The following is a 25,300-nucleotide window of genomic DNA, read 5'->3' as shown; positions in this document are numbered from 1 at the left end:
CCACCTCCCTGAGCCAAATTGAACTAAAAAGGGGAGGGCGGCCATGCAGCCTTCCTCCCCAAGACTTAAAAATATCCAGGGATCCCATCCCACAGGGCCGAATCGTAACGCTGTATGGTCTTTAAATTATGTCCTTTCATAGTTCATGCATGTTATATAAAGGCAGGGGGGTCAACCAAATCCTTCCACAGAAAGGGAACCATGTGATTGATTAATATGTGATAGGACTTTCCAGGAAGTTACTTCAGTTCTAATTCTAATTCTAATTCTAATTCTAATTATAGGGGCCCCTCCAACGTAAGGAGCTCTCAAAAGGGCCCCAAACAAGTTCCCAGGGTAACGATTACCAACCCCCTGTTGAAAAGAAGAGTTGGTTCCTTTTGCTGCAGGGAAGGGACCCCTAAAGTGTTTCACCTGTAATCAGAAAGTGCATTTCAGAGGGAGTCCCAGGTGTCCCAAGTGGGCACAGCCCCCCACCAGTGGGCAGTCACTAGGGATGGCCAGCATAGTGCTTGGGGAGCAGTTGGCCCCAGTTAGTGGTGGGGAGCCGGCTGAGTTAACCCTAGTCTCCCTGGGTGAGGTGGTCCAGAGAACCAGCATGCCTGACAACACTAAGAAGTACAGGCAGTGGGTGACCATCAACGAGAGGCGGTGGAGGCTCTGAGAGACATAGGATCCAGCATGACAACTGTCCGCTGTCATCTGTTGTTTGAGGAGCAGGAGTCCCTAGTGTGGTCCACCAGGTTGTAGCAGTAGACAACAGTGAGCACCAATGTTTGGTAGCTCAGGTTCTCTTTGAGTTTGGGGGAGGGGGCTCAGGTTCCTTGAGGGTAGTTGTGAGTCCATCCATGCCTGTTGACTTTCTGCTAGGGAATGACCTGGAGTATACTGCCTGGAAGGAGGTGGAGCTCTGGTCGCACTTCCAAATGTTAGGATTGCCAGAGTGGGCGTGCATGACCACATGGTCAATGGCCACCAGAGAGGGCAAACAGAAGGACCTGGGCCTGAAAAAGTGGCTCAGTGCCTGCCAGGAGCAGGGGGGCGGTTAGGGCCATGGGAATTCCACTCCTGAGATTCCCACGGTCCAGGAGGAGGCTGAACATGAGGGGGGTGCCCAAAACCTACAAAGGTAGAAGTGGCTGAACTGGGGGACATACCCGAGCTGACCCATTGGCACCAGGAAGGAGGTCTCACCAGGCCCACACAAAGAGTGCCCCACTCTTGAGGGTCTTCACAAACAGGCTGAGGGCCAGGAACATGGTGACGCCTCTGGACCTCACCTGATTTACTAGAATGATCTACTGTATAGTAAGCCTAGGGTTGCTGAGCCTTGGCAACCAGTGTGCTGGTGGTAGCCCAGTGCTTCAAAGCCTTCCTACTAGGTCTGACTCATCATGTGCCACTGGTAAGTCATTTGGAGCAAGAGAAGACCTTTGACAGGCTTGACAACCACTTTTATTGGCCCTAAACGAGGAAGACCTCAGATGCATTTCGGAGAATTTGTCAAACCTGCCAGGCGAGTGACAAATCTGGGAAGAGGTGCAAGGCCATTCTTTAACTGTTTCCTGTTGTGGGCACCCCTTTTGAGTGGGTGGGCATGGACATTGTGGGGCCTCTGGATCCCAAGGCACTCATGGGCAATAGGTTTATCCTGGTCTTATTGGACTATGCCACCCGGTATGCAGAAGCTATCCCTCTGAGGCCAGTGACTGTGCCCACCGTGACCAGGGCACTTATGGGGATCTTCACGCACGTGGGTTTCCCCTAAGAGGTGGTATCTGACGGGGTACCAGTTTCATGTTGTTGTGCATGAAAGCCATGTGGGAGGCATGTGCTGTTACCTACAAGTTCACCATGCCTTACCACCACCAAAGCAATGGGTTGGTTAAAAGATTCAACGGTACCCTGAAGGGCATGAGTATGGGTCTCTCCGAACCCATGAGGCGTAAGTGGGACGTCCTTTTGCCATGCCTGTTGTTTGCCTACCGGGAGATGCTGCAGAAGGGGTTGGCTTCAGCCCTTTTAAGCTTTTGTATGGGCACCCTGTGAGAGGGCCTCTCAGTTTGGTGAAGGAGGGCTGAGAACAACCTCCTAAGAAGTCACCCCAGAATGTATTCAGTTACATGTTGGCCTTCAGGAACCAGACAGCCCACTTCCAGGAACTCGCCCAGTAGAAACTGGAAGCTAGCCAAGAGGGCATGAAATGCTGGTATGACCAGAATACCACTCTGGTTAAGTTTCAGCCTGGTCAGAAAGTGTGAGTGATGGCACTGGTAGAGCCCTGTGCTCTCCAAGACTGTTGGTCTGGGCCATTTGAGGTGAAAGGTTGCAAGAGTGATGTCAACTATGTGGTGGACATGAAGACCCTTAGGAACCCTTTGAGGGTCCTACACGTGAACTGCCTCAAGCCACACTTTGAAAGGTCTGAGTTGACCATGTTCTTGGTCACGGATGATGGGGTGGAAGAAGAGAGTGAACCTCTCCTCGACCTCCTGTCTTCTAAAGAGCAGGATGGATCAGTGAAGGATGTGAACCTCTCGCCTACTCTGACCCTAGAACAGCAGAGAGACTGGTGCCAGTTACTGAGACAGTTCACCTCCAAGTTCTCACTCATCCCTGGAGTCACCCAATGGTATACCCATGACATTGACACTGGGGACAGCCTGCCTGTTAAGCGCAAATCTTATAGGTGAACTGACAGAGTGAGGAACAGCATCAAAGAGGAAGTTTGTAAGATGTTGGAGTTAGGGGTCATTGAGCACTGCAACAGTCCTTGGTCCAGCCCAGTGGTTCTGGGCCCCAAGGATTCTCCACCCAGTGTCACATCTTAACTGGGGTTTTGCGATGACTACTGTGGGCTCAGTGCCGTCACCAAGACTGACGTGAACCCCATCCCCAAAGCTGAGGAGCTCATTGACCGGCTGGGAGCTGCCAAGTTCTTCAGTACGTTTGATCTAACATCTGGGTACTGGCAGATTGCCTTGACTGAGGGACCAAAACAGAGGTCTGTGTTCTCAACACAGAGGGGCATTATCAGTTCCGTGTTATGCCCTTTGGGTAGAAGAACTCCCCTGCCAGATTCAAGACGCTGGTCAACAAGGTCATGGCTAGGTTGGAGAACGTCGGTGCCTCCTACCTAGACGGCATTGCTGCCTTCAGCTCTAGCTGGGAGGACCACATGCACCAGTTCCAGGAAGTGTCGAGGGCCCTGCACAGTGCAGGCCTCAGTACCAAGATCAGTAAGTGCCAGATAGGGCAGGGGCCTTTTTAGGCCTCAACGGATACTACAAAAGAAAAGTCAAGGAGTATGGCACCATTGTTGCCCCTTGACAGAGCTGACTTCCAAGAAGCAGCCACACCAGGTCATCTTGGCAGAGACGTGCCAGACTGCTTTTGATGCTCTGAAGGAGGCCATGTGCACTGCCCCCATGTTCAAAGCTCCTAAATTGTCCTAGGAATTTGTGGTGCAAACAGATGCCTCAGAGCATGGTGTGTGAGCTGTGCTTTCATAGCTAAACAAAGAAGGCTTAGATCAACCTGTAGCCTTCATTAGTAGGGAACAGAGGTGGAGCGCAATAGAAAGGGAAGCTTTTGCTGTGGTCTGGGACCTGAAGAAGCTAAGACCCTATTTGTTTCAGACTCACTTCCGGGCTCAGAGAGACCACAGCCCCCTCAGATGGCTAATACAGATGAAGGGTGAGAATCCTAAACTGTTGAGGTGGTTCATCTCCTTACATGGAATGGATTTTATGGTAAAAACACTGCTCTGGAACAGAACATACCATTGCTGGTGGTCTTTCCAGGTTCTTCTGCCTTAGTGATGAGAAGTCCCAAGAGCTTGTGTATTTCTCCCCACTTTCAGCTGGTGGGTGTGACATTTTAGACCTGCCAGTTCTTTGCATGGTTTCCCCTGTCTTTTTGCTTCTGACCTCCTGTTTTTGTTCCTGGGCTGAATTTTGTTCTAGAGGGCTTTAGGACTCTGGGGCACTTTACTACTGCTGCCCAATGCTGAAGTACAATTGCTGCCTGTCTAAATTGTATTGGTGATTGGTTTACCCATGATTGTCATATTTGATTTACTAGTAAGTCCCTAGTGAAGTGCACTATATGTACCTAGGACCTGTAAATTAAATGCTACTAGTGGACCTGCAGCACTGATTGTACCACCCACGAGTAGCCCTGTAAACATGTCTCAGACCTGACACTGCACTGTCTGTGTGTGTAGTTTTAAACTGCCATTTAGACCTGGCAAGTGCACCCACTTGCCAGGCTCAAACCTTCCCTTTTACTACATGTAAGGCACCCCCAAAGTAGGCCTAAGGCAGCCCCATTGGCAGGGTGCAGTGTATTTAAAAGGTAAGACGTGTACTGGTGTGTTTTACATGTCCTGATAGTGAAATACTGCTTCGTTTGGTTTTCACTATTGCAAGGCTTACCTCTCCCTTAGGGTAACACGAGGATTGCCTTGAAGTGTAATTTCCCATTGGGAGCAGATAGAGATATGGACTTTGGGGTATCTGAACTCACAATTTAAAAATACATCTTTTGGTGAAGTTGTTTTTTGAATTGTAATTTGAAAATGCCACTTTTAGAAAGTGGCTTGCTTAACCATTCTGTGCCTCTGCCTCTCTGCTGAATACACTTCTGGCTCACGATGACAGTTGGGCTGTTTGTGTGACTGTCTAGAGTGAATGCACAAAGGGAGTTGAGGTGTGCCCTGCATATCCCAATGGCCCATCACCAGGCAGACAGCTCTACCGGAGTCAGAGTGGTGGGCGGAGCAGACACTCGCACCTTGATAGGTCTGTGCCTGTCCTCACAGAAATCAGTCCCCAATCGACTGGAGACTTCTCTTTGACGTCTGCCTACTTGAAAGACAGAAATGAGTATAAGTACTGGACCTCTGACACCATATAGTTTGAATCCTTCAGGACTGAGGAAATCCTGCCAGGAAGAAGAGCTGGATGCTGTCGGATGGACTGCCACTCTGTCTGTTGTTTTGTTGTGCTGGCCTGCTGCTTGCTGCATCTGGGAGTGAAAGGACAGGGCTTTCTACATCCTGCTTCCAAAAGTTCTCCAAGGGCTTAGATTGAGCTTCCTTCCTGTTAAGAAACCTCAGGGACATCAAAGACTTCACCTGCCAGCACCTGGACTCTCTTGCTGAGAGTCCGGACTTGCCAAGTTGTGCCAAATCCAGTTCCTGGCCCCTTGGGAGTGAGTTATGGTGCAACAAGAAAAAAACTAGTGCATCAACTTCCAAAACGATTTCGGAACTAGCACCGCTCTCTGACCACACGCAGCTGCCTGCACTGGAGCCTTGGTCTCTGCTGAGTGAAATGACCCAGACCTACAACGCTGGCCCGACACTACCACAGCACTTCTTAAGTCCCCCCACCGTTAGAGTCCAGAGTGCTGTGTCACTGTCTTCCAGGGCATCTGACTCTGCGGCAGCACCTGTGGTCCCGTGGTGTTATCTCGACACCACAAAGTCGACACCTTGCATCTTAACCTGCTGGATTCATCGACCCCGCCTTGTCATAAGGAACTGCGCCTCGTCATCTATGCCGCATCACCTCCTCTGCAACCACCATTCTTAGTGGTCTCTTGTTTGTGATCCGTGCACGAACTGGGCGGATCAACAGTGTTGCATAGAAACAACTTATTTCCCTTCTCACTCCCAGAAATAGATGCACTGCATATTGATGGGACGTGTCAGCTACCCTAGACTGCTGTGCAGAACTTCCGCTTCCATTGTACGCAGCCATCACATTTCACACCATCAACTAGTCTGTTATTATACACTAACTATTTTGTGCCAATCTAAAATTAATCAACAATTTAAAAACATTTCTAAAATTAACAGTAAGATTACCTTGTAAATAAGACATTGGGCACAGTAGTATTATTAAAAGTATTATTTTCTGGTTTTGGATTCTTACATGTCTATGCTCTATAGACATGCTATAAAAATCAGAGTTGAACAAAAATATAATGAGAATGTATTGTCTTGATGCGTACAGCTTGGCAACACAGTGTAAAAAACCTACCTATGTATCCTAGCACAAGTGCTCTTTTTGTATAAATATTTAAAAATTAGGTGCAACTTAAATGTTCATGGAATACAAAACAAATGTGAATATATACTGATAAAATACTTAAAATACTTAGGTAAATATTGGAAAACGAATTTGAGAAAAAAATATAATCAAACCACGCTCTTTACATCTAATCAGGTGAACAAGGGCAGTGTAGGATATATATTGTTGAAAAAAAGTACTGTGCCAATATAGTGCTTCGTCTTGAGACATAATTATTTATTTTCGGTGTCAGGTATTCGCAGGCATAGCAAAAAATATCGTGAATGTATTATAGCGATATGGTTTCCTACTCTAAAGTCAGATATTAGCACCATCCCTTAATGGTCAGTACAAGACATTCATTGTTTAAAAAAGGTACCATACTAGTGCAGCTTTAGCTCAGTTGTGGCAAAATGCAATAATTCCATCATCGGCAGTAAAGTGGATGGGGTGTAACACAGTATTACAATACTTTGGTATTGCCTCTCCTGGGAAGCACTCCGACCATTCTGCTATTGAAGATATCTAAGGCATGGTGCTAAAGGTATATTGTACTAATCTGCAGAGTGGGTAGTAGCACTTTCTTATATCAGTTAGTGTGGAAGATGCCCCTTATGACAAGGGAACTAGTGAAATGTTTCCAACTTTAGCAACAGAATAGAAATAGTACTGGTTTGCTGTCAAGGAATTGTCATACTGAAATAAGATCTCTTATTACTTCTCAGAGCTCATTATCACATGAGCTGAAACAAAGTGAGGATTCCTCCAACCTTACTAACTCAATGAGCGACCCTTCCAGGGAAGAGCGAGGTGTGTCCAGGTCATCCACCATGCCAGGTATGTGTGTGGTGGCAGAGTTGATGAATACACTCAGATCTTTTGCAATGTCCTCAATATTCCCATACAGAAATGGTGCTAGATTGGCCTGTTCCTCATGAGTTCAAACTCTCTTTTGTCCCTTACATTAAAATACTCACCTGGACCAGCGTGCTCCAGTGACCTTGAGCTCTGTACTCTCAACCTATAGTACCAGGACTGGGCCCGCCTGCTTCAGTGACCTAGAGCTCTGTGCCCTCAACATATATTACCATGACTTGACAATCCTACCTTTAGGTCTCTATAGATCTGTGCTCCCTTGCCTCTCTGGCACTAATCTAGTGACCTAGTGCTCTGTGTTTTCCTTACCTTTATTACCAGAACTGTTCCAATCTGCCCCTATTGATGTGCAGCTCTGTGGTCCCCTACTGTTAATAAAAGGACTGGACCCAAAGCCCCACAGCCCTGCCTCTAATACCAGGGCTGGACCTACTTGTTCTTGTCACCTGGAAGGCTATACCCCCCTTCTTCTGGTAGCAGTCTTTCTATAGTGAACTAAGGTTCTGTGACCCTATACCTTTAATACCAGGATTGGACTGTCTTTCGCTAGTGCCTTTGAGCCTCTACCTTTAACACTAGGTCTGGATCAGCCTGTATGTAGCGCCCTGGAGCTCTGTGCCCCCTCTACCTTTAATAACAGGGCCCACCCTGCCAGTCGCAAGTACTCTACAGCTCTAGGCTATTTGATTCCTTACCTCTAATACAGGGAATAGAGCGTCCTAATGTCTAAGAGCACTTGCGCTCACCTTCAAATACACGACTAAGCCCACCAGTATTAGTAACTTGGAGTTACCTTTAATGACCCCTTACATTTACATGGAAGGACAAAATGTGTGTTCTCACTTAGAAGTAGTTTCCTTTCAGGCACTGTACAGAAACAACTCCAGTTGCAGACTGACAAAGGTGTTCCACTGAAGGCAGCAATTCCACCACAGCCGAAATTATTTGAGTCGCGGTCAATTTTGGTGCCAAAAGAGGTAAAATATGTCCCCCAGAGAATGCACAGCTAGATACATTCTTTGTTTGATAGTATCTCTAATTTTCTGTTTTTTCTCCCAACTGGCTTCAGTCTCACCCAGCATGCCCTGGGCCGGACTTTGTACACAATCTTTTCAATGTGAAAGGCCACAGCCCACTGGTCCAGCATTATCTACTGCAGCGGGATGCTCAGCAAAGGGCCGGCTATGACAGACTGGTCCCTTGGACAGAGATCCAGAAGCCTCTCTCATATCCTTTATAGATTCAAGCTTGGTAGGGTGGTACCGAGGGTGGAGAACCATCTGACAATTGCTCTGCAGGTTGTATGTCGGAATATTTTGTTTACAAAAATATCATCCTATTGGGTGTAGATTGTCTATTATTAAGTTTAATAGGTAATATTTTTGTAAATGGTATTTAGGACATAATATTTCTGTCACTTGATATTTTGGTTTTACAATATTCTGGTACCATATGTGGCCTATGCATTCACCTGGGGATTGAGCCGGACTGTTCAGTTGAAATGCATCAGTTGTCAAGTTGGACTGGTCACTTTAAAAATCTTGAAATTCATATATTGCCTGTGTAGCACTATTGCTATTACCGCACTTAAAGGTTAACCTGCCATATGATGATTCCTTTACACCTATTTGGCAATTCTTACATTTATCTTAGCAGTTGCTCTTTCCCAAAGAATAAAGCAAGCCTACATGTGAACGTATACACCAATCTTCCATTTCCTATATTTACCTTAGCTGTGCCCCATGCCCAGAGTTGAGACCTAACACAATGCCACTTTGCAAGAATTCAGAAGCACCTGGGGATTATATTGAATTCCAGCCCACCTCCACAATTAATTGCACACATTTTAACTAAAATGGAGTTGTGCACGGGTAGACAAAGTAGGGATGAATCAAACTTGGTGAGGGGCTAGCGGTAGACAACCTCACCAATTATCCTTAACTTTCAGAGCCTACCCATTCCGCTGAAACTTACGCCAGCGTGATCCACCGAGGCTTCAGGCGCCTGCAACAGTCAGATATTAAGATCCAGGCCATGTACCACAAGCGATCTCGGGAGAGTGCTGCTTTCAGCCGTAGTCTGCTGGACACGAAGAAAGACTTCCTCAGGTATACAGAGCAAGCTAGCACCCCTCTACTACTTTCACATCATCCATTTGAGTAAGTGACAGGGCCAGACCCCATGATCACCAATCAAAGTAAAGGAGCAGAGTGGACACCCATCTGTGTGGCTCGGATGGTAAACCAGTGTAGACCTAGGCTCCATGAAGATTTACTATTGAACTTGTGTGGAATTCTATATACACATTATTATGTTAAATAATCTCGTAAAATAATAAATGTAGCCTCTTGCAGAGGGTGGTCTTTTTGAACCCACAGAATTCAGCTTATTTTCTGTAAAGTTCCACCTCCTTTTTGAAGATAGTCAGAGGTCAATTCATTTTCTTTTGCTTTTGTATCAATTCTTTTTTAACACTGTGAATAAATAACAATATATTCAACGTACGCAAGTTGGTATGGCAACATGGGTGCAATGGACACCATAGTAGTAGAAGAAACACTAAAATAGGAGCCGCTGATTGGCATCAGAATAGGGTAGCCATCTTGGAATACTATTAAATTGCACATTTGAAACGCACAATTGCAAGGGAGGGCTCACTGTTACCCCTGAGAGAAAGTATATTAAGCAATGGACGGAGAAAATCGGATGGGTTCTCATTAGTGTATCTTTTTGCTGCAGGAAGGAAAATCTCATCATGTCGAAGAAGAGCGAGTTGAAGCGCCTCAGTCAGCTGCTATTTCCTGTTTCCAAGGTGGAGAGCTCTCATTGAAAAAGTGTTATGGCTATGCTCTGCATTGTAGAGATGAAAGAATAACTAACTATGCCATCTGAATCATGGGTGCGCAACAGGAAGCTGTAGGTCTGAGAAAGGTGCATGTTTAGTTGTACGTGGTGCATGAATCATAGCCATTTGTAAAAATGTATTAAAAAGAAACAGAGGCCCTCAGAGCTCAGTCGGAGAGGTACCCAGAAAGGGTGATAACATTCTGATTGATTTTCCGTGGGATGATGTTTTCCTCACCCAGACCTACCGGGTACAGGAACATCAGGTCTGGTTTAACCAGGTGCATTTCTGCACGTTGTTAAACAACCCATGTGTCAGCTTGCATTTTCATCCTACTAAGAGTGGGCGAAAATGTATGAGGTAAATATCCTGAAATTTAGATTCTTTCTTTGGTAAAGGACTCAGTGCATGTTATTTCCCATTCTGTGAATGAATGAATGACGTTACTTGTAGAGCACTAACAGCTACTCAAGAGTGTCCCGGCGCTACAACCTTGAAAACGTAGTAGATTAAAAGTTTACTGGCTAAAGAGATACATCTTCAAGGATTTGCGAAAGACAGATTCACTTTCTAAGTTCCTGAACTGGAAGGACATTCCATATTTTGGCTGAGCGTGCCAGAAAGGAGGCAGCACCGTGTCTTGTTTTTTTTAAATGAGGGGCTAATATCAAATGAGCTACACTAGGTTATAGGCTTCCATTCTGTGTACTTTAACAGTTAATTCCTGGATTTATGGAGGGTATGGGGCAGGAGACACAGGTCCGATATCCTCCCCCAACATCTGAATTCCAGGCAAATGGAAATGGGGCGTAAGTGATGTATTACTTATCTGCTTGTGCAGGTGTCGTAGTCAGAAGTAAATGTTGTTCATAGTGCAACAGAAAGTGATACTGAACCAGGAGGGCGTTATCTAAGTGCATTAATCTAAATTGGTCACACTAGATAGCAAATACAAAGTGAAGGCTACTGAGGAAAGAAAGAAGAATGTGGTTCAGCGCTGCTTCACAAGTATTGACCCCCTCTCTTTTCCCTCACTTCTGAGGTTCATTCTGGGCTTAGGGAATTAATGGGTAATCAGGATATGATTGTTGCACAGATGGTTTATACGGTGTATGTGTAACTGGTGCAAGATGTTAAAAAAAAGAAAGGCCTGCAACTAAATTGAAACACTAGGACCTGAAATCAATTCTGAGAATACAGCCTTGCCTCTTTTCTGTCATGTACATTTTTAATTTTTCAACCGTTGGATCATTTGTAATTTGACATATTTTTGCTTGAATATTCTATTGTATTGTAATAGTATTTATATAGCGCTTACTACCCCTGACGAGGCATCGAAGCACTTTTCGGCGAGTAGCACGCTACTCCAGATTGGCTGGAGTAATGGAGGGGTGGAGGAGGGAAGAATCCAGAAGTGTTAATTGGGAGTTTATGGTAATAGGATTTAGGCTTGGGATATGCAAAGGGGAGATGGAACTGGGAAGAGTCTGTGGAAAGGGTTAGGGAGATCATAGTAGCAGGGTGAGATAAATGAGGGAGAATATAATAGGGTTGTTTGGGAGATCATGGTAGTGAAGTGAGGTTTGGGTGAGTTAGATGTGGAAGTGGGGGAAGAGCTGGGCAGCGTTATTTAGGAGATGAAAGTAGTAGAATGGATTTGAGATGAGTCAGAGTGGAAATGGAGGATAGATTGATAGAGACATGCCATATGGTGATGGGTAGATAAGTGTGATATAAGATGAGAGCAGGGATTCATAAGTATCTATTATAACAACTTATCTAGGAGTTATGCAATGACCTATTAACATGTTAAGCATAGAATAACATACACACAAATATATATATATATATATAAACACACACAGACACCCACACACACATACACACATGAGTACACACACATATGCACACATATATGTACATACATATACATGTTTAAACCATGAGTAAATATACATTAGTTAAACAGGTTTAAAGAGTGTGTGTGTGTAGTTTATTGTTATGACATAGTAGCAATACATATTTTCTAAAGAACTATATATAACTAGAATACACACATAATCAGATAAAAAATATTTATCAACATAGGCATATGCAGTCCATAGGTGTTTGAATATGGTGGTTATGAAGGAAAGAGCCAACTCTTGAGTCGTTTTCTGAAGACAAGATAATTATCTGTGGCTCTTATAGTTGGGGGTAATGAATTCCATAGTTTGGCTGCTTGTCCGGAGAAGGATGTACCACCTATAGTCTTTTCTTGTATGGTGGTGTTCTAAGGCAGGGTGCCAATCTTGAGCGGAGGTTTCTTTGTTGAATGTATTTGGTTATGTTGTTTCTGATAAAAAGCAGTCCTGTTCTATGTATAGCTTTGTGGGTGATAGAAAGCAGCTTGAAAGTGCATCTTCCGGCAACGGGTAACCAGTGTAGTGCTCTCAAGGCAGGGGAGATGTGGGCTTGTGGCTTTACATGTAATAGTAGCCTGGCAGCGGAGTTCTGAATACGTTGTGGTTTTTTCATAATAGATAGAGATGATCCATGGTAGAGGCCATTGGTATAATCCAATTTGGATGGTAAAAGCAAGATAGTAGCTTGCACCTTGTGTGGAAATCCGAGGTGGAGGAAGATGCGTCATAGAGTCTTCAAGGTGATGAAGCTTGTTCATGCTAATTTGTCCACTTGGGCATTCATAGTTAACTTGGAGTCCATGGTGATTCCAAGGTTTTTAACTTCCTTGGATAATTGAGGAGGTGGTCCGAGATCATCAGGCCAGGCGCACAGTGGGTCATAACTTTTCCAGTCACCACATATGAGTATTTCTGTTTTGGAGGCATTTACTGGAGGTCATCCACTGATCAACGGCTCTGAGGCAACTGAAGATTTCTGAGTTTTCAATGTTTTTGAGGGATTCTAATTTAAGTAGTATTTGTGTATCATCTGCATAGTTGTAACATGTGAGATGAAAATCATTGATCAGTTCTGGTAATGATATCATGTAGATGTTGAAAAGCAAAGGTGAGATGATTGATCCTTGGGGGAATCCTGCTTTTGTGAGGTAGGGTTTGGATGAGAAGGGGGGGGGAAGAATAGATGATATTAGATCTTTTTTGAAGGTAGGGTGTAATCCAGTCGAGAGCAGTCCCTTCCATGCCGGCTTCGTGGAGTCTTTGAATTAGGGCCTCATGGTCAACCGTATCAAAGGCAGCCGAGCGGTCCAAGAGAAGCAGTGCACCAACTCCATTGCGATCATCTGTGTTTTTAAGATCATCCCAGATTGCTATGAGTGCCGATTCAGTGCCTCTTCTTGGGCGGAATCCAGTTTGGAAGTCTGAAAGTATAGAATTGTCTTCAATGAATTGTGACATCTGGGCGTGTGCTGCTCTTTCTATCAGTTTGCCCAGGAAAGGTCCATTTGTGATTGGTCTGCAGTTGTTGGGGTCTTGCGGGTCTAGGTATGTTTTCTTTAATAATGGTCGTATGTATGCCTTTTTCAGGTCTACAGGAAAAGTTCCTATAGTTAAAGAGTTGTTGATGATTCTTCTTACAGGCGTGGCAGCAGAAGTAGATAAAAGAATGCTCTTGAAGATGTGTGGTGGACAAGGGTCAGAAGGGCAACCAGAAGGTCTGCTTGCTTTGACCAAATCCATAAATTCACCTTGGGATATTTGTTTGAAAGACTGTAGAGGCTGGGTTGGTTTATTCTTAGAGGGTATTTTAGGAAAGGGGTTGGTGCTGATGGTTTTCTTCCGTTTTAAATAGGAGTCCAATGTGTCTGCCTGGGTTGTGTAATGAGTTGCCAGTTTGTTTGTGAAATCTTGAGTAGTGGGATGACTTCCTTCCATACATGTAGGTTTTCGAAATTCAATGAGAATTGTATAAAATTCTTTGGTTGCAGATTTAGCATTTTGAATTCTGTCTGAGTAGTACCTTTTTTTTAGCTTTTTTGATTGATGATTTGTATATTCTGTTAAGTTTGTGTAGCTGCAGTTTGTCTTGACTTGTTTGTTTTGAGCCAAGTCCGCTGCAACTTTCTGATTTGTTGCTTTATCTTTTTAAGTTCTGTGTTTCTCCAAAATGTTGGTTTTCTTTTGTTGTGTTTAGTTTTTCTGAGTGGTATTAGGATATCAAAAGCTTCCTGTAGCCACTCATAAAGTGTTGGAACATAATTAATTGTATCTAGATCTGTGTTGGCTGTTAGTTGTGTTTCTAAGTCATCAAAATTGAGTTTGCTCCAAGGTTGATAGGTGCATGTATGTAAGTAGTTGTAGGGTGTGTTGATTTGTGGGGTTTTATGTTGGAAAGTTATCAAATGGTGGTCTGACAATGTGATTGGCATGATGCTATGAACGGTAAATAGTTCAGTCTTAGCAAAAATGACATCTAGGATGTGTCCAGTGATGTGTGTAGGATTGTGTACAATCTGATGTAGGTTCAATGCGACTAGGCCAGTGGTGATAGCATTTGGATGGGGCATTTTGGGTTTGTCAAACCAAATGTTTTTGGTCCCCAAAAATGCATAGGTTTGAGTATAATGTAATAAGGTTTGAGACTGTATCTAGCAAAGCGTCAGGGAATGTTGAGTTGTTAGGTGGAAGTCTGTAAAGGAGGCAAAAGCTACAGGAGGAAGTTGGAGTAGGGTGGCATCTGGTGAGGAGGGCTTCACAACCTTGTATGGAAATGTTGTCTGTTTTATTACGATTTATTGCCTGTTTGAATATAATAACTAGTCCACCTCCTCTCCTGCCTATACGGTTTTGTGTGATGGTTTGATAGTCCGGAGGAAGGGCTTCGTGCAACACTGGGGCCATGTCATCTACCAACCATGATTCTGATATGAATAGTAAGTCAGGTTGTGTGTCTGTGAGCAGGTCGTAGATGTGGTGCTTGTTTTTTGAGAGTGACCAAGCATTTATGAGCTGGCAGTTTAGAAAAAGTGTGTTAGAGGCGGTGTTGTTTTGCTTAAGAGAAGGGTAAGCAGTATAATTTGAGCTTGAAGCAGGTGTGTTAGTTGTGATAACTGTGTGAGGGTCACAATAGTCCTGTTTTTCAATATAGTGTTCCTCTTCCAGCAGGTTTAGGAGGCATTTTGTTGGGTCTGTGTGTGTGGGTAGTGGACTTGGTGGCTAAGAGAGACATGAAGTGTGTACTGTTTTTTGTAGGGTAGTCTTAATATGTAATAGACAAGGGGATGCGAAGTTGTTAAGAGTGGCATGTTTTTTATTTTGTTTGCGTCTGTTTAGTGTGGATGGAGTATGGGTTAGGGGTGGTGGAGGAGCATGTGGATCATGATGTAAGGCTCTAAATTGTGCAATGGAGGAGAGGCGAGTGAATGAAAGTTGCTGGGTTGGGGTGCTTGTGGTAGGTGTTTGTGAAGAGTGAGAACGTAGGGGTAAAGATAGGATGGGATTTGCATTCTTTGTGTAGTCATGAGGGTGGGAGTGGGTGTGACAATAAGTATAATGAAAGTTTGTGTTGATTTGCTGTGCTGATGTGAGTGGTCTGTATTGTTTTTGTGGAATAGTGAGAGGGGATATTGATGTAGTTGTTTTCGGTGAGGAATTTGTATGTGAGTTAGTGCTGGTGAGTTGAATTAGTCTTACAGGGGGTGTTGTGTTTTGGAGATGAATGTATGAGGTGTGTAAGAGGGGATGGATGTGTGTCAGTGGAGTTTGAGTTAATTGTGATGAGTGGAAGAGGTAATATGTGTGGTGGAGTGGAGTGTGAGGATTGTATGGTTGTGTGTAATTGTGTAATTGGTGAAGAGAGGGGAAGGGCGTTTGTAGATGGTGTGTTGGAAGGCTGTGTTTGGGGATTGTTATGATGAATGGTGGTCTGTGTGGAGCAAACAGAGGGTAGTGTTGTTGGTTTGTCTAAACAGGGAGTGTGTATCTGGAAGGCTGAAAGTAATGTATAGTGTGGTTTTGGGTTGTGTGGGAGATGGCAGGTTATGTGAGTGGGAGTGGACAGAGTAGTGTTTGGTGTGAGAATGAAGGGGTTTGACTTGTAGTTGTGGAGGATATATGTATATGTGTTGTATAAGGGGTATCTTGTTGGATAATGGGACATTGCAATCTGTCCGCAGTCAGTTTGTGATGCAAGAGTTGGATGTCTTTGCAGATAATGTGTTTGCCTGTTGATTGATGTGTAGGGAGTAAAGTCCTTTCAGGTCAATAGAGAATTGGGCAGCATTTCTGGCCCCAGGCCCTACCTGTTCCCTGAACAGGCCCAAACAGGCAACTGCCCTTGTCCTCTCCGCCCTTAACTGAGACATCCTCAGCCCTAGGCTTAAATAGCCCTACTGGCCAATAGAAACCTAGTCCTAACCCTAATCAATCAGATTTGTAACCCTGATTCTCACTACCAATGGGAGACCCAGCCCTAATCACCAATCATACCCCTAATCCTGACAACCAATCACAACCCCAACCCTAAAAACCAGGAACCAGTCAGAATCTCAGCCCTACTACCAATCACAACCCCAGCCCTAGAACCAGGAACCAGTCAGAATCTCAGCCCTACCACCAATCACAACCCCAGCCCTAGAACCAGGAACCAGTCAGAATCTCAGCCCTACCACCAATCACAAGCCCAACTCTAACCCCTAAACCAATAGAAAGACCAGCCCCCAACAACCTATCATAACACCATATGCAACAACCAATAGGAACTTATATAAGGGGCAAGTTAACTGAAGCCCAGCCCCTGTGGGCAGGGAGGAGGCAGCTGCTGCTCTTTTCAGAATCTCCTTGGATACAGACAGGCTGAATCCACACTTCGAAGCTAGCAGAGTCTATTTTCCAGGTAAGGGAGGGATTGTTTAAAAAAACACTGAAATACTGCTTGTTGCGCTGTCTGAAATGTGGCTTTTTTAAGGCAAAAAACAGGGGATGCAGACAGTTTCTAAACACTATTTAAATCACAGAAACAGATTAAGCAGTCACCTAAACACACTCTGCAAGATGTATGTAGCCTTTTTACTTAGAAACGAGGGGGGGGGGGGGGTCTTTTATGCAGTCTTGTGCCACAAACTGGAAGTGAAACTCACATATATCCTTTGCCTTCATAGTGAGAAACCTAAATATTTAGAAACTCCACGGATCTGGCAGGACCTCTAGACATTAAACATGTCGACCCTTCAATAACATACACTAAGGCTATCTACGCACATTTAGGCACATGATAGCAATCATTGTTTTCTCAGTTTTAGCTCTGTCCAGGGAACCATTGCATTACAATGAATCCAGTATACCTGAGATAGTTTTAATCCACTTTCTTTCTCCCCCAATTCACCCTACACTCTTTATACCCTCACACACACATTCATCATTACGCCGGATTACAAAAAAATCTCTCCTTCCTCTAGTGGGGTCCATTGGGCATTGCAGCGCATGACAGCCATTTGGGTATGTGAGGGTACCAGTCTCTGATTCCAATGGTTCCCCATTACATTTCATATTCCAACCTGCCTCTTTTTTCCTTTTCCACCCTTTCTATAGGAACAGCACCCCTTTTGGTGTAAGGTGAATAATACTCTGCATCAAAACCTGCTACTCATTGGCCAAGAAGCAGCCTCCAGAGGGTTTGGGGCCCATTCCACCAGAGCCAAGGCAGCTACCGGTGCGTTGAGATGCGCAGTGTCGTACTTGACATCTGCTAGGCTGTGACGTGGGCGTCAGTGCACACGTCCATGATGCTTTTCTACCTTGCTAGCTGGGTCTGTCAGGAAGGACATTTTGTTTGCTTGGTTTTGCAGGACTTCCTGATCTGAGATATTCCACAAACCTACCACTTTGGGAGGTACTGCTTTGGTATCTATTCTAAATTCGAGGAATCTGCGGTTGGGTGTAGTCATCAGAAGAACTAGTTACTCACATTTGGTAACACTCTTTCTGGTGGATACTGTATCTAACAGCAAGTGCCTTGCTGCCCTCCTGCCTCCCCATTCAATGGAATAGTCTCTTTTCCAATCTAAAAAGGTTCCAATCCAGGAATGAGCATGCTGGTATAATCAATTATTGTTAAGCTGCGTGTCTGAGGTTACAGACAGGCAAGAAAGCAACTGACTTCAGCACACAGGGGTGGTACATGTATGCATCTTCCTTCGTCATTTCTGGGGTGAAACAGAGTCTGTGTAGAACTAAAAGACACCACCTACAGACACATGGGAGCATTGCTGTTTAAATCTTACAGATCAAGGCTGGCACCTAGGGATATTCTAAAGGTGAGGAACCTGCGGTTAGATAGCATATTGATCAGAAAAAGCATTACAGAAGCAAGTAACTTGTTCATTCATGCTACATGAAAAACTGTATCTACATGGTGCACTTTTCCCAGAATAAAATTGCCTTTTTATAAATCATGTGTTTTAAAGTAACGCAGTCTATTAATACTAAATCATAAGGCATTGGGCCCTGCTTTATGATTGTGCTCTCAAATGTTATGTCACTTATTTCTTAAGAAACATAAATCACCTCGAATTTGACTGAAGATGGTGAGGGTGTAAAGGAAAGGAAGCATGGAAAAGAGAGCCAAAGAGAAGCAAGGGGGGGGCAAGTTAGGGGGAATGAGTAATAAGTCTTGTGGATGAAGTAATGTTTCCCAAAAAACAAGCGTCCCACTGGGCAGAGAGATATTGTTTTGTGAGAAGCAGCATTTAGGCACCTAGCCATTAGGCAGAAAGAAAGGAACAGGAGAGGTATTGGGGTGGTAGAGCAGGAGATGACTGGAAGGAACAAGAGAGGGCAGGAGTGGGAAGCCAAGGAGTTTCAGAAGGCATGGGGTGCTCAAGCCTCTGAGGAGGTGTCAGGTTTAGAAGACGAACCCTCCACAGGGTGTTCAAGGCCAAGTCCTCACACTCGCCTTGTCTAGTGTGGCTTGAATGGCAGTTTCACTCCTTAATACCTTACCCTAGGTTGAACTAAGCTGATTGCTTTGCGGTGGCCCCTCTGCTCTTAGTTCGGGAAGGACCAAAAACTCATGTTTAATAGTGGACCTATGAGAGAGAGAGGCTTTGCAATACAACGTATAATTCAGAAAATATTATTGTATTGGTGTGACAAGTGAGACAGGCTTTGCTCAAGAGTTTACCAGTAGTGATTCACAAATTATATATGCATCAATTGTATTTCCAGACATTTCCGGTGAAATGTATATTTTACTATTAGACTGCTGAAAACAGCACTTTACAAACTTACCTAACAGATACATACTGCCAGTACCACTAATAGCCTGTCAACATGTGCAAGCACCGCACAGTGAGCAAGACACACCTAGCCCACCTCATCTATTGTATAGAACCCCTCTCACCCCGTCCTCTGGCATCTCATCCTCGTTTCTTGCTCATTGAAAAACCAACCTTATTCTTCATACAGGAATACCCATGGGTGACAGTTGTTCAACTTTGAGTATACACGTGATCCAGAGACCCCCCCAACCCTTGTGCCCAGGTACTACTGGATAGCAGACGCTCTCCTATCAATATGTTAAGTATCTCATGTGTTTATCTGTGAAATTGTTGAGAATCGCAACACCCAACAACATAGCACGCTGAACAAGAGGGATATTGGACTCAAGAATGGATGTTCAAATTGGCATGAATTTCTCCCTTCACAGACATTTTTCATTGTCATGGTGACCAGCTATAGCATGGAAGAGTGTGTGGGGCCGTCAAAGGCCCGTGAATCTTAGCAATGCCCAAATGACCCCTTTGACCTTCAGGTCATAGCCAGGTGAATTGCATTGTGCTTTAAATTGTGCCAAGATAATGCTAATAGGCCATTTCTAGGGTTGGTCACCATGTTTTCCAATGATGGAAGCATGGTGATGGCAGTACTGGCGTGCAACATCTCTCTGAAAGGCAGATGAATAGCAGTGATGTATATCTTGCTGCCTACATTCTGAAAACATTACTGCATGTGCATACTGGCAAGTGCACCTCTTGTCCTTGCAGATGATATAGCGTCAATCCTACAAAATTAAAAGCCTTACTGATGGCTAATCTACACAAAAACACGCCCTTCCATAAAATATCTAGTGTTGGAGAACAACACATTACTTACTATAACACGTTTTATGAAAACTGTTTCTCTGGCATTGAAACTTTGACAATTCATATGCAAATCATCATCTCACATCTGATTCCTGCACAAATGTGTATGTCATTACGTATGATACTTTATGCTATTAATAACGCTAATAATCTGGGATTGAGTCTTTTGCATCTTGACTGACATCACTGTGCCCTTAAGCTGATTTTGTCGCACTAAAAGAGGACTGCCACGTTTCTCTTTTAAGTGGCCAGATTTCTCAGGCTAATGGCAAAGGGTATTTAAAAAAAAATGTTGATCTAAAATAGGAAACAGTAGGCAACAAGTGCTAAAGTAAGCCCATTTTTCACAGCTAATGTCCCTTTTCCCTCTTGCTTCTCAAAGACTGCAGATGGTGGAGTGCCACAAGAAGTGACAGACGCCTTGGATGCTGCACTTGCAGCACAGAAATGATCTCCAGCTGTGCCATGAGCAGTGGGTGCTTTGAAAAAGACCATCGCCCTGCCAAGCGCCTCATTAATATGTCATTCAGCATGTTCCATGTGACTGCGCGTACCTTTAAATGCAGAAGCGTGGGTAGTCTTTTTTTAATGTATGTATATTGTGTCCTTCATTAATAAGTGCCAAATTGGCAACTCAGTAACCTGCACTGTTATGTTGATTCATAAATGGGTGCAAGCGATGTTGGGTAACATGTTCAGTGGATTATAAGTAAATACTAGGCTGGCAGGTGCCTTTAAACGACTAGAATGGGTGTAAACTGTACCTCTGCACCTCTAGACAGCAACCTGTTGAACGTGTTTCCAATATCTCTCCACACCAGTTCATCCCTGGTCATTGCTCTACAGAAGTCTAACCTCCAAATTTCAACACCCCCAAAATTGGCTTTTGGTGATCTGACCAACCTCCAATGCCTTAAAATGCTTATGCCCCGATTCCTGAAATCAATGTTTGACTAACACCTTTCATAAATGCTCTTTCGGTAAATGAAGGCACAATAGTTCACAAAATCCAACTAGACATTAACAAGGAACTATCTTTAATTCTTATTAGTACTGTTGCAGGATTAGGGAACAACAAATGAAGTATTTTCTTTTAATTGCTAGACCCTTTAGACATCATTCAAATTTTGGATTCCTTTTTACTGACAGATATTCAGCTGTACAGATAGAATTACATAGATATAAGAATATACTACATAGGGACCTGCAGGGTTAGACTGGGACACAAAGTAGGCATGGGTACCAAAATAAAAGCGGTCCCTTTAAACAAATTAGATAGCTACAAATGTTGCCCACGTTTTCCAATTGGGGCAGTTTTGAATTTGTAAAGACGTACTATATAAGTAATTTGCAAGGTATGGAAGACTGCTTAGATTTGCGCTTCCTACGGTAAATGTTTTTTTTTTTATATCAGGGAAATTAACAGTAAAAACCGACCCAGAGACCATGAAACCAGTCAACAAACAACCAACAAGCATTTACAATGCAACGGGTCTCGCGTTTGCTCATGTTAGAGCTGATCGCGTTGTAAACTCCTAACCCGACTTTTCACCTATCGGGCAAAAGTGCATTTATGTACATAACCCGAAAAAGTGAAATCAAGTATGTAAAGCGCTCGACTTCTGCCAAGCGAGATCGGGCTCGTAAATTAGAGAAAAAAAAGTCCACGAGCCTGATGGAAAACAGCGAGCCTCGCATGTTTTCTGTACTTGGTCGCTGCGCTGGAGGAGGCTAGCCACTGGAAAAGGCATGCCATATGCGTGCCTTCGACTAATGAAAGCAAGCAGATTTTATTAGGGAAGCCCACGAACCAATAAAAAACACTGACGTGAAGTTGACAGGGCTCCGAGCCCTTTTCTAAATACAAAAGAGTCTCGCTGCGAAACGCATGCGCGAGCGCATGCAACGCAGGCTCGACCCTAAAAATCGGGCCGCACACTGACCGGTCAGATTAGCTCGTCAGCCATTGTTTTATTGCCCCATAGGCCAGCTTTACCCTGGGAGCCTTCAATCACAGTATAAAAACACGTCTGTAATTTCCTTATTATAGTTAAGCAGTGAGGTCTCTAGTCACTTCTACTGTAATAAGAAAATTACGTAACTTTTGAAAAAACGTATTTCAATTGATCCTATAATGCGGACTGCCAAAGCCAGCTTTCAAAGTGAGAGGGAGGTCACGGACCCCAATTACAGCAGCAGTTTAAACAACAAAAACAAGAACTGGCTTTTTGTTGCGCTGATCTGTTTTCGTAAAATGAACAGTGACCAGCAACAATTTGTTATTTGTGTCAACATGTTTATTTTTGACACGCAGGGCCAGACTTATAAGCCCCTAGCACCTCCGTGCACCACACTAGTGTCATTTGTTTTACGCTAATGTGGCTCAAGGAGGCACTTTTTGCTGCACCATATTTACAAAGTGGCGCAATGCATGCATTGTGCCACTTGCAACCCCTTGCGCCACATTATGCCTGCGTCAGGCATAATGTATGCAATGGGGCGTTCCAGAGTTAGGAGGCCCGCAAAATGGAGAGAGAAATCTACAAGATTTCACTGCACCATTTTTGGCATAATTTTTAACGCCTACTCAAAGCAGGTGTTCAAGTGACGTACCCATTTTGTTCAATGGGCCTTGCACTGTGCTGCAATAGCGTCAATACTTTGACGCTAGTGCAGCTAAGCACCACAATAGCGTTAAAAATGTTGACGCTATTGGCCTAACGTGCCATGGTGCACTGTATTGTAAATACGGCGCACCCATGATGTCGTTATGTGGTGCAGGGGCGACACAAGAAAACTGGTGCATCAGCATTGATGCGCCAGTTTCTTGTAAATATGCCCCATAGTTCTTACAGGTAAGAAGGCATTTCTCTGCATATTACTGCTCATTATGAGCTACAGTCCTTTTTTAGTCTGATATATATTAAAGTGATTCTAATATCTTTTTGCCAAAAATTACTGCTTTTTGGTGCATGTATTTTTGCACTATAGATTTCACTTTTCTTTTTCATGTCCACAACCGTACTACCTCTTTCATGTGAAGGGGAAAGCCGCAAAGGATTTAAGTGATTTGTGGGAAAGGTGATGGTGTGAACATTTATTTTAAGCCATAACATATTCTCTGCCATAATCTGAAAGGATATTGCAGACCATTTAGAATGTTCATGACGCTATAAAGGAATTCAGCTTTGTTCCTCTATATGGTCACAGACCTCCATAGCGACTTGTAATATCTTTAAAATGTACTGCATGGAATACTTTATGCCGTACAATGGGCACACCATGAGCTTCTTCTGTGGGCTGTGACTCTGCCTCCAACAATCAGATACATGACATTGTCTAAAACTCTGAAATAAATAAAGTGTAAGCGTGCAATATGGCCCATAAAGGCTATCATGCTATTAAGGCATGCAATAGTACTGATGCTTCCTGCAGGTATGCCACACATATTCCATGTAAAGGCCACGTATACAGCCCCGGGCCTCGCTCAGCACAGATGCATCCCCTTTCACTCTACTGACCACAGACTTCTTCACAGTTTGGAAAGTCATCTCTGGGCATTAATAAGACATAAGGCTAAAAGCGAGTGCCTTATTAACATTACGAGGTCTTTAGGATGACATTCTTGCTCCTTATTACCCAAGTTGTATTTTTTATATTTCATGCAAAGAAAACATTTGGCTTCCCAGGGTTGAAAATACACAGTTTGCAATAATGATGTCATATCACTAATGGGTTTTAAAACCACTTTATGTGTGCAATAACAAACAGGATTTTTCATGTGAGATGCTGTTACCTCTGTGGGTAGGTGCCATGTCTCGGGTGAGGCAGATTATAATGAGTTGTTATGCTATGCTCTTTTTCATGTGTGAAGTTAGAAAAGTATTTAATCAGAGCACTTGGGGTTAAAGTTGTTCAGTAAAAAAAGATCTCCTTAAATATGTTTTGTGACCGTGAGCCCAGATGTTTCCCAACATTTTTTGGGGCTGCAACCTGGTTAACACTTCGCACCTGTTTGCTCCAAACTGGAGAAAAAAGAGAGAATACTCTCCCCATTAATTTCACAAAACTAGTTAACCTGGAACATAGTAGGCAGCGATTGCTCTAGTTAGGCTGTGCTTTGGCAATGAGATAACATTTTACCACTGCACTAGAATAATAAATGCCATTATAGGTTTATTACTTTCTCTGTTGCCAATAACATTTTTGGTCAGAGGTTTGTCCACTAGCATTACATAAATAAACTATTTAATGTCCGCTCTGGCATGGCATAAATAAACATGTCCATATCCACTCCTGATGCAAAGATAAACACACCGCACTCACTGGAGAGTTCTTTTAGACATTTTCTATTTTTTGTTGCAAAAATAAAACAAAACAAAATAATTCTCAGGAGAAAACAGTGAAAATACAAAGAGTGTTTAAAATGAGAGGACCGTGGTGGCAAGGGATGCTCTTTGAGACCGTTGCAGTGCAGATGACATATATAACTTTAGTTAGAATGTGCTCAAATGTTATTATTTGTTGCAAATATTCACCTATTTTGGGGCTCTTTAGTTTGTGGTAACCGATGTTATTTTTCTGATTCCCATTCTTATTTTTTGACAAATATAAATTAAAAGACATGTAAATTCAGTTCTGCCTTTTGCCTTTGAATTTCTATGGTTTGCTTCTGATTTTCAATTAAAACTGCCAAATATGGTGCTCATTTTACCAGAGGGGAAGGGGCTTTGCCTTTCAATTTCTCTTTAAGCTATTAAGGAAGTTTGATACCTGTTATAGAGCTATCCCATGGCCTGAAATGACTATTACTTAATATGTATGATAATGTATGGCACAATACATTCTTTGCAATCTTACCATGCACATTTAAACATACAGAATGAAGATTTGAAACAGCCTCCTACCTGAACTGTGCAGTGAAACTCACTAGCATGGTTTCAGGGAGTATCTTAAGACTTATGTGTTGCCAGGGACAATGATCATTTTTAATACTGGAGCAGGTGCCATTCTGACCCCATCAAGATTGAACATTTGTGAGCATTTAATGAAAAATAGATAGTACGTCATTTGCTTGTTTTGCTTAATTGACCCTAACAACATTACAATCATATTATATGAAACAAATATGAAAATGTTCAACAAATTTGCAAGACACTACTAATTTACAAGTGTATATACGATTTAGAACATTAGGAGCGAACATGTATAAAAGGCAATTACAATTCAGCAAAACAAAATTCTCTATGAGATAAAATAAAATTCACATGCATCAGCTGTCCATGAAAAAGCAAAATAATTTACAAATATATCAGAAAAATGAAAGAAATAGCAGACTTGAACTGTTAAGCAGGTAGTTATTAAAACATACTAGACCCCAACTGGAGTAAAAGGAGAGAACTAAAAGCAGAAGGCACAATGGGGCATAAGTACTAAGCCACTGGTTGCAAAAAGTGG

The 25,300-nt window shown here is 43.3% G+C and overlaps 1 protein-coding gene and 1 long non-coding RNA gene across 2 annotated transcripts in view; both read left to right on the top strand.

Moving 5' to 3' along the window:
• FAM227A (family with sequence similarity 227 member A) overlaps positions 1–8,193 on the top strand; it is a 64,170-nt gene extending 55,977 nt beyond the window's left edge. The window contains exons 12-14 of the mRNA XM_069233160.1: positions 6,803–6,914; positions 7,818–7,930; positions 8,023–8,193. Of these exons, the coding sequence (XP_069089261.1) occupies positions 6,803–6,914; positions 7,818–7,930; positions 8,023–8,193 (396 nt within the window). The remainder of the gene's footprint in view (positions 1–6,802; positions 6,915–7,817; positions 7,931–8,022) is intronic.
• A 325-nt stretch (positions 8,194–8,518) lies between these two features.
• Positions 8,519–24,472, top strand: LOC138292611 (uncharacterized). The gene is made up of 3 exons (XR_011202736.1): positions 8,519–9,061; positions 9,693–9,765; positions 20,226–24,472. It is a non-coding gene; the product is annotated as an uncharacterized lncRNA (long non-coding RNA).
• The last annotated feature ends 828 nt before the right edge of the window (positions 24,473–25,300 follow it).

This window comes from Pleurodeles waltl, chromosome 4_2 (assembly GCF_031143425.1).
Source record: "Pleurodeles waltl isolate 20211129_DDA chromosome 4_2, aPleWal1.hap1.20221129, whole genome shotgun sequence".
Lineage (NCBI taxonomy): Eukaryota > Metazoa > Chordata > Amphibia > Caudata > Salamandridae > Pleurodeles > Pleurodeles waltl.
This window is presented reverse-complemented; position numbering and strand designations above follow the sequence as displayed.